Source organism: Labeo rohita, chromosome 22 (genome assembly GCF_022985175.1).
Source record: "Labeo rohita strain BAU-BD-2019 chromosome 22, IGBB_LRoh.1.0, whole genome shotgun sequence".
NCBI lineage: Eukaryota > Metazoa > Chordata > Actinopteri > Cypriniformes > Cyprinidae > Labeo > Labeo rohita.
In genome coordinates, this window is record NC_066890.1 from 65,892,893 (window position 1) to 65,906,332 (window position 13,440).

General features: G+C 38.6%; 2 protein-coding genes across 3 annotated transcripts in view; one reads left to right on the forward strand and one right to left on the reverse strand.

The window, feature by feature from the left end:
* Positions 1-909: 909 nt before the first annotated feature.
* Positions 910-13,440, reverse strand: part of LOC127153488 (gastrula zinc finger protein XlCGF57.1) — a 48,598-nt gene continuing 36,067 nt past the window's right edge. Inside the window, exon 3 of one of the 2 annotated variants that reach the window (XM_051094552.1) lies at positions 910-2,477. In XM_051094552.1, the coding sequence (XP_050950509.1) occupies positions 1,336-2,477 (1,142 nt within the window). In that variant the 3' untranslated portion in view covers positions 910-1,335. The remainder of the gene's footprint in view (positions 2,478-13,440) is intronic. The other variant, XM_051094553.1, reaches the window with a different exon arrangement.
* Positions 6,570-11,431, forward strand: LOC127154142 (gastrula zinc finger protein XlCGF57.1). Its single transcript, XM_051095552.1, has 3 exons — positions 6,570-6,678; positions 8,810-9,992; positions 11,269-11,431. Exons 1-3 carry the CDS (start codon positions 6,570-6,572, stop codon positions 11,429-11,431), a joined length of 1,455 nt encoding a protein of 484 aa, XP_050951509.1.

Consider the following 13,440-nt stretch of genomic DNA (forward strand, 5'->3'; position numbering starts at 1 on the left):
TACCTTTATGTTATAGCCTATGTGCACTTGTTTTTGAAATATCATTCTGACCCTGAAATTTTCTCTTTTTTTAAAGACAGCACCAGAGTCCTCTTTGGTCCTTCGGTTTTGATTTAACTGATTTAAATGAATACCTCCAGCCACCATATAGCTCTCCTTCACCTGTCAGACCAGGTAATGGAAACATGTTATGGCTGCTTTCATGGAGGGCCTTCTAACCACCATGAACAGACTTGTGGCAGTGGCACACACACTGTACAGTGATTTGCAGCCAAGGCATTGTTGGCCATAGGCTCCCAAATGGTTGATATCACGACAAAGAAAAACAACTGCAGAAACCCATTAGTCTCTCAAACAGTTGCTATTGTGACAAAGTATCCAATTAAATATGTGAGAATGGGAGTATGCCAGTGAGTAGTGGTCAGAGGAACAAATTATAATAACAACATCAGGCTGTATGGCTGATAAAGTCATAAAAGAACACAACAAACACCTAAAAGGTGTAGGTGCAGTGAGTAGTGAACACACACCCAGAGCAGTGGGCAGCCACCCAGGGAGCATTTGGGGGTTAGGTGCCTTGTTCAAGGCAGCACACATCTAACCCCTTCAGTCTCTGCAACAGGTTGCTGATGGCACATCTGGCTGGTGGAAAGGGATAGACACTCCTCTCTATTGGGCACCTCAGGCATGGGCGTTGAAGGTGGAAGAAAACGCTGTCTATTCACTCCCCCAAAATACTACTCAATTCAAAATACACACAATACATAAAGTCTGTTTACAGAAAATGCATGATTCTGTGTTGCAATCAAGGGAAATCTGTTATCCGTCATTGGTGACTTTCAAATAAAGAATATCAAAAATTGCAGGGGGACATATCTGATTATTTAATTATATAGGTTTATTCTTCACAGTGTAATGAATATAGAATATGTGACACGTAATTATGAATACTTCTAATCTGTTATATATCTACAAGTCTATATAGTAGTCTATTATTATATCTACAACATTAATCATTGCAATTACAATATCAAGGGAAATAGTCAACAGTTTGACTTGACCTGCATGATTCTTGTCATAATCATGAAGATGTAAGAGGTGTTATCACTACTCATTATCATACCACAATAATACAACATTAGCCTGTTTGTCAAAATCAACTTAAACTTTAATTTGAGTTGAGTTACTACAGTCTAGAGTTAACACACGTCAGGCTTTTCTCCAGTGTGGTGCAGTTTCAGTTTATCACGTGTAGTAAAAGTCTTCATACAATCAAAAAAAAGTAATTCTTTACACATTGTGTCTTTTCTCTAGCGTGAATCTTCTCATGTGTTTTCATTGTGAACACTTGTAAGGTTTTTCTCCAGTGTGAACTCTCTGGTGCCGTTTCAGTTCGGCATTGCTAACAAAGGTCTTCCCACAATCAAAGCACATGTAATTCTTCACACCAATGTGTCTTTTCTGGTGTATTTTAAAATTATTAATCTGATGAAAACTCCTTCCACACAAAGAACACATGTGAGGCTTCTCCTGTGTATGAACTTTTAAGTGGATCTTTAAGTATGATGCTGAAAGAAACATTTTTCCGCACTGATCACAGTTAAATAGTCTTTCTCCGGAGTGAGATCGCAGATGTGATTTAAGAGTGTTTGCATGTCTGAAACTCTTCCCACATTGATCACATGGGTACGGCTTCTCTCCAGTGTGGATTTTTATATGTCCAATAAGAGCATTTCTTTGTCTGAATTTCTTTCCGCACTGATCGCAAGTGTACGACTTTTCTCCAGTGTGGATTTTCATGTGTATTTTAAGGTTTCCTTTTATTGCAAAACTCTTCCCACATTGATCACACGAAAACGGCTTCGCTCCAGTGTGGATTTTCATGTGACTCTTGAGAAGTCCTTTGTGTGCAAAATTGTTCCCACATTGATCACATGAATACGGTTTCTCTCCGGTGTGGATTGTCATGTGAATATCAAGGGGTCCTTTTTGTGCAAAACTCTTCCCACATTGATCACATGTGTGTGGTTTCTCGCCAGTGTGGATTTGCATGTGTCTTGCAAGAGCTCCTTTTTGTGTGAAACTCTTCCCACAATGATCACATGAGTACGGCCTTGCTCCAGTGTGGATTTGTATGTGTTTTGTAAGAGCTCCTCTTTGTGTGAAACTCTTCCCACACTGATCACATGTGTGCGGTTTCTCTCCAGTGTGGGATATCATGTGTAAAGTAAGATAACCTTTTCGTGCAAAACTCTTCCCGCACTGATCACACGTGTGTGGCTTCTCTCCAGTGTGGATTTTCATGTGAAGTTTAAGACTTTGTTTGTATGGGAAACTCTTTCCGCACTGAGAGCAGGGGTAAGATTTTTGGTCTCCTCTTGTCAGTAAAAAATTACTCTCATTATGTGATGAACTTGAAGATGTTTTAGGTTCCGCTTCACTCAATTCTTCACGTTCCTCGTTCTCTTCCATCAGGCCTAAAATGATAATAAAACATATATGTAACTTTTGGCACTCTAGTGGTTAATAAACAAAACTTTATGCATTTTGCGGAAGAGCATTCTCTCTGTTCAGAGAAGGTTCTGAACAGAGAAATATTGCACCTAGTCTTAGAGTTTGTACTTGACTAACTAAGGCCCAGGTCAGGAAGCAGACAGACTGGCTAAACCGACCCTCTTCTAGCCGCCTCATGTCAGAGAAATCAGTTAATTCTTAGCACAAAGAGACTCTTTCATCTAGATATCACGCTATATGTGTCTGTTCCCCTAACAAAAAAAAAAGATCTTAATTGTTGGTGGTTTTAATATCCACATTGGCAATGAAAAAGATGCATTGGGATCAGCATTTATAGACATTCTGAACTTAAACAGGGTTAGACAACACATGTTAGGCCCTACACATTGTCAAAATCATACTCTAGATCTAATACTGTTGCATGGAATTGATGTTAATGGATTTGAAATTTTGTGGGAAAGCGATGATATCTCAGATCATTATCTAGTCTTGTGTAAACTTCATATAGCTAAAAAATTGTAAAACTGTTCTGCTCCTTGTTACAAGTATAGTAGAACCATCACTTTTACCACAAAATACTGCTTTGTAAAATATCTTCCATATTTCTCAATTCCTCAGCATATCCAATAGCTCAGAAAAACTTGACGATGTAACAGAAACTATGAAGGAAACTTAAGGAAGATTAAGTAAGAGTTTGACAGCCTGGTATATCGAGCACACTCGCACCCTAAAGAGAGCAGCCCAGAAAATGGAATGCAGCTGGAGGAAAACAAAACTAGAGGTATTTCGTATTGCATGATGGGAAAGTACCCTATCCTACAGAAAATCATTAAAGGAGAAGTCCACTTCCAAAACAAAAATTTACAGATAATGTACTCATCCCCTTGTCATCCAAGATGTTCATGTCTTTCTTCAGTCATAAAAAAAAATATATGTTTTTTGAGGAAAACTATTCAAGATTTTTCTCCATATAATGGACTGATATGGTGCCCCCAGTTTGAACTTCCAAAATACAGTTTAAATGCAGCTTCAAACGATCCCAAATGCGGTTGTAAACGATCCCAGCCGAGGAAGAAGGGTCTTATCTAACATAACGATCAGTTATTTTAATAAAAATAATACAATTTAAATACTTTGTAACCTCAAACGCTCGCCTTGTCTCACTCTGCCTGATCTTTGTTTTTGTTCCGGTTCATGACAGTTAGTGTATGTCGAAAAACTCCCATCTCATGTTCTCCCTCAACTTCAAAATCATCCTATATCGCTGTTTTACCTTTTTTGTTAAGGGTGTTTGATCTTCTTTGCATGTTCACTTCACAAACACTGGGTCAGTACTTCTGCAGCGATGTAGGATGATTTAGAAATTATTTTTCAAGTTGAGGGAGAAAATATGATTGGAGTTTTTCGACATACCCTAACTGTCTTGAGTTAGAATACACAGAGTTCAGGCAGAGCAAGACAAGACGAGCGTTTGAGATGAATAAGTATTTAAATTGTATTTTTTAAAAGAAAAGAACTTATCATTTCACTAGATAAGACCTTTCTTCCTCATCTAGGATCATTTACAATTGCATTTGGGATTGTTTGAAGCTGCATTTAATCTGCATTTTGGAAGTTCAAAATCGGGGCACCATATCAGTCCATTATATGGAGAAAAATCCTGAAATGTTTTCCTCAAAAAACATTATTTCTTTACGACGGAAGATATAAAGACATGAACATCTTGGATGACAAGGGGGTGAGTACATTATCTGAAAAGTTTTGTTCTGAAAGTGGACTTCCCCTTTAAAAACTGCTAGATCTGATTACTTTTCATCTCTCTTAGGAACAAAAAAAAAAACATTTATTCAATACAGTGGCTAAATTAATGAAACATAAAGCATCAGCAGGTTTTGACACTTCCTGACAGCACAGCAGTAATGGAGTACCTCAAGTCTCAGTACTAGGGCCATTATTTTTTACGATTAGCATGTTACCCAGAAGATATCATCAGGAAACATGGTGTTAGCTTTCATTGTTATGCTGATGATACTCAGCTCTATATTTCTTTGCGGCCCAGTGAAACCTATCAATTTGAAAAACTAACGGAACGCGTAGTCAATATAAAAGATGACAAGATTTTTTTTACTGCTAAATTCTGAAAAAAAAACAGAGGTGTTTATCAGACCTAAAACCTTTTTCTTAAGTGACGGGGAAAATTAACTGATAATAATGGTAAATGTGCCCTTGTTTAACTTAGACTTAGAATGGTAAACTTAACCTATCATTTTTTTACCAATCTCCTTTTATCCACTTGGAACACTGCTGTCCTCATTTCCTCATTTTCTCATCTGTTTTAACAGATGCATTATGTTGTAGGAGCCATTTTCAGTTGTGCAGTTTTCTTTCAAGGCACTAGAGGGCGCAAAAGGTGTTTATGTTGAATTGGCCTAGTGTTGGCATGAAGAAGGTCAAACAAACTGTTGTGATGTACTTAGTAGTTAGACGCTTTTTGTTTGTTTGTTTGTTTGTTTGTTTTAATTTCTTTATTGTTTGTTGCTGTTTAATTTTTAAATCAAAAAGGAGACAATACATCAATTGGAATATTCAAGTATATATATATATATATATATATTGGATTTCAGAGAATTGTAAGATAACTGCAACTTTTCTGCTTGCACAAACCCTCTGCCCCACATTTTCACATTTTTGATTGTGAAATCATTCAGTTTGAATGTGCAGCTAATATGTACAATATAAATATTCATATACATAATAGAATAAATGTACCTTTCTGGCTGTCCATCTAAATTGTAAAAACAACTTTAAATAGAATAGTTGATTTAGTGCATTACATTAATAAAATGTAAATTAATAACACTTATATAAACAATAAGAATTATATCAAAGCCATTTTAATATTTGGTAAGTACATTTATTTAATATGACAAGTAAATGTTCCTTGTTATTTTTCTATAATAACTCAACATCCTTATATCTAAGGATGCTACAACTTAGGAGTAAATGCACACAGTTTTTTTTTTTTTTTTTTTTTTTTTTTTTAATAACAGGGCATCTTCCCTTATGTTGTAAATGGTGAAGCTGTACATTATGGGTAAAAAGTATACGATGCTGTGTGTGTGTGTGTATATGAAAGTTTTTAAAAACAAACAAAAACTAAATACAGCAAAAAACAAACAAAAAAACCCCATTAAATTGTATTATTTGAGTCTCAGTAAGATGTAAAATGGCAATAAATTATTTTTTCTTATGTTTCTTTATGGTCTTGCCCTTTTTAGGGTTAATTACCTGTAGCGATTAATGATATGGTCTCCAACAAAAAGTAGGCAGAAAAATACTGTAACCCATCTTTTTTTTTTTTTTGAGAGTGTTTGTATTTGTTCTGACACATTTTTCATGTCTCATATTGTTAGAAATAATAATAAAGTATAGAGTAGTTTAATACACTTTTCTAAACAATGAAATAAAGTGTGAATACAGTGAAATCTCTGCTGGTGATCATGTAAAGCTTTTCAGAAGTGCTCATTTCATGTTAATAGCTCCTGTTTTCACCTGATTTGTAAGGCTGATGTCTTCAAATCACCTGTAAATTTGCCACTTAAAGCTCATTAAATTGGTGTAAACAGACTGAAACCAACTACATTCAACTGTATGTTTTTTTTTTTTTTTTTTTTTTGTTGCTTACACATCTGTACAATTATTTCTGAATTTGTTTATTCTTCTGTTTTATTCATATTTGTGTATTTGATTATTTTATTTGTGTATTTATCTATTTCTTTGTTAGTTTGTTCTTATAATAGATAAACATATAAAAGGTTAAGGTTTATATTAGATCAACATGCAAATAAATCAAAACTGCATAAATTATAACTTTTATTTTTATCTATCAATCTATGAAAATGTGAACAAAACATTGAATGCTTAAAATGTGTGAGATAATAAAAATATAAATTCATTTACTTTTAGCAGATCTGCTATTCCTGCCACACAGCTTGAAGCTCCTCCCACAACAATTCACCTTCAATTAAGCTCCTCCTACTGCAATTTACCGATAAATGCTGGAATATTCCCATCAGCCTGGGAGTGAAGCAGAGCTGAACACGAAGAACATGACTGATTCAGAATTCTGCAGAATGGAGCATGAAGAGACTGAAGAACAAGGAGGTTGGTGTATATTGTTAAATCCTCATTAATGATTAATGGACATTAAAGTCATTATATTTGTAGTATGAAAAGTCATATGGGTTGTGAAATGTTAAGACTGAAATTTTATTTTCTGTATTTTTCTTTTTGTTTTGTTTTTTTACAAATGGTCAATGAAAGGAGGTGTGAGACAAATCTGGAATTCTGTTTCCGAATTTTCTGAATTTTATTAGGGGCCAAGCACCAAAGGTGCGAAGGCATCTATTGTATCCCTTGGCCTTCTTCCTTTTCTTCCGCTTGAGTCTATGGCAGCCCATAGAACCGCTTGTGGAAAAGTTGTGACATTTGGCACACAGATAGAGAACAGTCTTAACATTAACCATAACCATTTTATTATTATTATTTTTATTTATTTATTTTTTTTTCATTTTAATTTTTCTCAACTTCTTTTTTAATGGTAAATTAAATTTTATTAATCAAAGAGCATGTCTAATTAATTAAAAGCATGAAACTTATACAATTTCACCTCAATTTAATAAAGGTTTAACAAAAATGACATGTTTAGGGTCCTATGATATGTTTTATTTGTTCTCACCATGTTTTATTGTTATGAAATTCTTTGTTTTAGCATATCTAGTTATTTGAATGCATACTTAATTTATTCAAATTTATTTTTAAAATAGCCTTATGAAAGGTTTTTTTTTTACCCCCAGAAATTCTGTTGTGTATTTAAAATGTTCTGGTTATCAAATGAAGGCATAAGACATTAATTTCATTTATGTTTTCATTGTTGAAAATCAAGCAAACTTTTTTTTTTTTTGGCAAACAGGAATGTTTTTTTCATTTTAGTATTAGTATTAATAGTAGTAATATATTTCTGGCACAATGTCTTCAAGTTAAACCGGAGTTTTATTTTGACGGGTTGCCGTGTCTACTTTTACATTTCTGTGTGGATTTTTGCTTATAACTTCTCAATGGTTTAGATTCAGAGAAGCATACAGAGATGAACCATTTTCGTAAATGTTGTCGTAAAATGCTATATTTTAGGAACGCATTGACGAATCATTACGACATTCGGTATGTGTCTTCGGCCCTGAAAGTACTTAGAAAGTTTGGAGCCAAAAGTTAATAAAATTTTGTAATGAATCTGGTCTTGGTATATTCCTTGGGTCAGGCCGGAAACACTGATACCAATTGTGCCCATATTGGCCAAACTTCCTGTCCACCATTTTTAATTCAAACTCCTCTTAGAACGTTGGTCCGATTTTCATCAAATTTGACTCAGATCATCTTCAGACCATGCTGGCAAAAAGTTACAGATTTCGTGTCGATATACAGAGCGGTTTTCATTTAACGCATTAACAAATTTGCTGGAAAGATGCCGAAGTGCATCTGAGGCTGTATCTCTGCAAAGCTTTGACATATTTACACGAGACTTTGTATGTGCCATTGTCACCTCACACTGATCACGCCACATAAATTTGGTAACTGCGCCACCTGTTGGTGTGTGTGCACTACTCATTGCTGTGTGTGTGCTTTGATGGGTTATATCAGTGTTTTCCAACCCAGTTCCTGGAGGCACACCAATAGTGGACGTTTTGGATGTCTCTACTAACGAACTTATAGGATTCAGTGGGTCAAAGCTAGAATGGTTCATTTAATTGTTTTCATTAATCTTAAAATAAAGATTTGTGCCTGTATTGTTTTAAAAATAACAACTGATCAGTGTGCCTAATTCATGAAAAGTTTCAGGAACATGTAATTGTTTATTGAAATGTAATCAAAACTCATTGTGCTATCATATTGCAATTGTCAATGTTCTGGTGTTATATTTGAGTTCGCTAGTCATTTCTCTTTAATTTTTAAAAGATATAGAGCAGGGGTGCCCAATCCTGTTCCTGGAGATCTACTTACCTACAGACTTTAGTTCCAGCCCTGCTCCAACGCAGCTGTCTGTAATTATCAAGTGCTACCTACGAGATTAATTAGCTGGTTCAGGTGTGTTTGATAAGGGTTGGAGCTGAACTTTGCAGGATAGTAGATCTCCAGGAACAGGATTGGGTACCCCTGATATAGAGGAAATAAAATCCCCCATGAGTGGTTTGGAGAATAGATGGATGAAAATAAAACTTTCTTTTTTTATTTATTTCAGACTTAATGGAACAGATGGAGGAGAATGAAGAACTGAGTGAAGGAGAGGAGAAAAATCATCATGTCAAAACTGGAGAAAAGTCATTTAGGAAAGCCAAAACTTCTTGCCCTCAGACTGGAAAGAGATTACCAAACAAAAAAAGTCTTAAACTTCACACAAGCATTCATGATGGAGAGAAGATGCACACGTGTGATCAGTGCGGGAAGAGTTTTGCACGAAAAGGAAACCTGAAGATACACATGACAATCCACAGTGGAGAGAAACCGCACTCATGTGATCAGTGCAGGAAGACTTTTACACGAAAATGTAGTCTTAATGAACACATAAAAATGCACACAGGAGAGAAACCGCATGCATGTGATCAGTGTGGGAAGAGTTTCGCACGAAAAGATCACCTTAAGGATCACATAAAAATCCACACTGGAGAAAAGCCGCACTCATGTGATCAATGTGGGAACAGTTTTAAATCTAAAGTAAACCTTAAACACATGAAAATCCACACGGGAGAAAAAGCTCATGCGTGTGATCAGTGCGGGATGAGTTTTGCACAAAAAGGAAACCTGAAGATACACATGACAATCCAGAGTGGAGAGAAACCGCACTCAAGTGATCAGTGTGGGAAGAGTTTTGCACGAAAAGATCACCTTAAGGAACACATGAAAATCCATACTGGAGAGAAGCCGCACACTTGTGATCAATGTGGACAGAGTTTTGCCCAAAAAGGAGCCCTTAATGCTCACATGAAGATCCACACTGGACAAAAGCCATACCCATGTGATCAATGTGGGAGTTTTACAGATGCAAGCACTCTTAAAATACATCTGCGTTCGCATTCTGGAGAAAGGCCATTTCACTGTGATCACTGCGAGAAAACCTTTACATCAGCTTCAGACCTAAGGGTCCACCTGAAAATTCATACAAATGAAAAGCCTCATATGTGTTCTGTGTGTGGAATGAGTTTTAGCATTCTGAGTGGCTTAAAAGTACACCAGAAAAGACATACTGGTGTGAAGGATCACATGTGCTTTGATTGTGGGAAGAGCTTTTTTACTGCTGCTGAGCTGAGACTGCACAAGACTGTTCACACTGGAGGAAAGCCTTACAAATGTTCATACTGTGACCAGAGATTTGATTGGCTGCAATATGTGAAAATACATGAGAAGATCCACACTGGAGAGAAGCCGCACACATGTGATCAGTGTGGGAAGAGTTTTAGAATAAAAGGAAACCTTAAGATTCACATGAAAGTCCATACTGGAGAGAAAGCGTATTCATGTGATCAATGTGGGAACAGGTTTACATCTAACTTAAACCTTAAGATGCACGAGGATCCACACTGGAGAAAAGCCGCACACATGTGATCAGTGTGGGAAGAGTTTTGCACAAAAATCAAACCTGAAGACACATATGATGATCCACAGTGGAGAGAAACCACACACCCGTGATCAGTGCGGGAAGAGTTTTGTAAAAAAAGACCACCTTAAAAAGCACATGAATATACACAATAGAGACAAACCACGTTTCACACACTTAAGTTACATCTGCATTCTCACTATGGACAAAATCTATTTAACTGTGATCAATACAGTAAATGAACGGGCATTGTACCTGAAGAAACATGGGAAAGTTTGTACAAAGGACAAACTCACTAGTGTTTTATGGCTGGGTTTTGTGGGAAAACAGATGTGAGAATGTGTTTAAGATTCACTGATTTTGAGTCTTGCGTCACATGAAAAACTAAAGTGAACAACAATGTATTGGCCATAAGTTTAGCAAAGTGAGGTCAAACTATTTGTGAATGTTCAAATGCTTCTAGTTTTCGTTTAAACAATTTGGGGTACTTTTATCTTTAAGGTACTAGGTTTGCTAGAGCTCACAGTCTGGGGTAATTTCTTGTATTTTGTTTTTAAATGCTTTGGTTTATTTTCAATAAAAAATCCTGCTAAATATATGCCCAGGTCTCCTGGTCTTTGCTTCTGAGTTTCTATACAGTCACCAAAAAAATAAAGACAAAGGTGTGAAAGGTTATAAGATATTATAAAGTGGAAAGACTTTAACACCATAAACTGAACTAAAGCTGCACTAGAGATATCACAGTGGAGAGAAACCTTATAACCTTTTTAAGACTTTGAAAAGCAGTGACAGTCTACACCACAGTAATTCAGCTCTAATGAATGCTTCAGGCTGATTTTGAGACGTAGGCTAATATTTTAGTGTGTTGTGATAATGAGCAGTGGAAACATACTGCTCTTGCAGAACATCATTGCATCTGATAGTACTCAGGTTAAGACATCAGAGGAATCTTTCTCTGAGCAGAAAAGAGAAAATCAATCTAATAAGTTGATACTTCATTAGACCGTATTTAGACAGCTTGGGCTGGACAATGATACATCTGCTGTGATCTCCCCATGTGTAATTTTTCCGTGATCAAGCTGATTAATTGGTTCTGATTTCCTCAGCCCAGAACTGCCGGCCACCAAGCTCAAGTCAAGCCCCCAGCCGCTTCAAAGTCAATCTTCTGGCCGCTCCAAAGTCGAGCCTGCTGGCCGCTTTACTCTCCAGCCTAGAGGTGGCTCCTGTTCCTACGTCCAGCACAGAGAGGGCTTCTGTTCTCACGTTTAGCCCGGAGAGGGCTCCTGATCCCAAGTCAAGTCGAGAGAGATGACTTTGATCCCAAGTCCAGCCCAGAGAGGGCTCCAGTTCCCTAGTATGGCCCAGAGACGGCCGCTGTTCTAATGTCCAGCCCAGGGAGGGCCACAGTTCCCAAATCAAGCCTAGGGAGGGCCTCAGATGTCAAGTCAAGCCCAGAAAGAGCTGTTGTTCCCACATCTGGCCCACGGAGGGCCTCAGATCACGAGTCAAGGCCAGAGAGGACTGTTGTTCCCACAACTGGCCCATGGAGGGCCTCAGATCTCGAGTCAAGGCCAGGGAGGGCCATTGTTCCTACGTCTGACCCACGAAGGATCTCAGAACCCAAAATTTCCCCCACAGAAATTGGCCATGGCTCCCTGGACAGTCTGCTCCACCATGGTTTCCTAAGTTGCCTGCTCCGCCGGTACCTGAGGCACCTCCAAGGCCACTTTTGGTGTGCGTTTCCAGCTGGGGCTTGACAATGATAGCATCCACTGTGATCTCCCCACGTATGATTTTCCCCGATCAAGCTGATTAATCTTGTCCTTTATTTAAATGGTTTTGGTTTTGAAATGGAAGAAGTAAAGGAAAATTTAAAGTCTTCTCGTCCAGCTCCCTCTGGAACATGCCGTATCTCCCCAGCTCACCCCATACCAAGAACCCCACATACCTCATCAACGGCTCTGTCCACCTGCCCAACCCAAGAGATCCTCAAGTTCTCCTAAGCTACTCCCAAGTCCTCAGCCCAGCCATTGCACTCTCAATCCTGCTGGCAACATTACTCTCCTGCCCAGAGAAGGCTCCTGTTCCCGAGTCCATCCAGAGATGGCTCCTGTTCCCACGTCTAGCCCAGGAAGGGTCTCAGATCCCGAGACAAGGCCAGGGAGGGGTGATGTTCCTACGTCTGGCCCACAGAGGGCCTCAGTTGCCCCGTCAAGCTCAGGGAGGGCTGTTGTTTCCACGTCTGGCCCACTGAGGGCCTCAGATCCCAAATCAAGGCCAGGGCCCTCCCTGTTTGTTCCTCATAATGTCACGCCTGTGGACTGTCTGTTCATTTGTTTTGTTTCCCATGTGCTCCTTGTCCTAGTTTTCCCTTGTGTGTTACATGCCCATATTTATTTTTTCCTGTTCCTGTTCCAGTTGTCATGTATTTATTTCAGGTGTGTCCCAATTATACCCTTTTTATTTAAGCCCTGTGTTTTCTAGTGTCAAGTGCCGGGTGTCATCCCTGTGAATGTCTGCATCTTAATATCTAAAGGAAAATATCCAGAATGGAGGGGAGAGGGGCACTCATGATCTTTGCAGCTGTGTTCATTTTCCACTGAAAGGTCTTGCGGTCAGCAGCACTGCAGTTCCCGTACCAGACAGTGATGCAGCTGGTCAGCACACTCTCAATAGTTCCCCTGTAGAATGTGGTAAGGATGGTTGGAGGGAGACTTGCACTTTTCAGCCGGCGGAGAAAGTGTAGGCGCTGTTGTGCCTTCTTGGAGAGTGACATGGTGTTGGTGGTCCAGGTGAGATCCTTTGTGATGTGCACCCCCAGGAATTTGGTGCTGCTGACTCTCTCCACAGCCGAGTTGTCGATGGTCAGTGGGGAGTGGTCAGCAGAGTTTCTCCTGAAGTCCATCACAACCTCCTTTGTCTTACTCACATTAAGGGACAGGTTGTTAGTGCCACACAATTCAGCCAACGGTGCCACTTCCACTCTATAGTGCGTTTTATCGTTGTTGCTGATGAGACCTACCACCGTTGTGTCATCAGCGAACTTGATGATGTGGTTGGAGCTGAACTTGACAGTGCAGTCGTGGGTCAGCAGCGTGAAGAGCAGCGGGCTGAGCACACAGCCTTGTGGGGCACCTGTGCTCAGTGTGGTAGTGCTCGAGGTGTTGTGGCTGACACAGACTGACTGAGGTCTTCCAGTTAAAAAGTCCAGGATCCAATTACAGAGGGAGGTGTTAAGGCCCAGCAGGTTTACTTTATTAATGAGCTGTTGTGGGTTT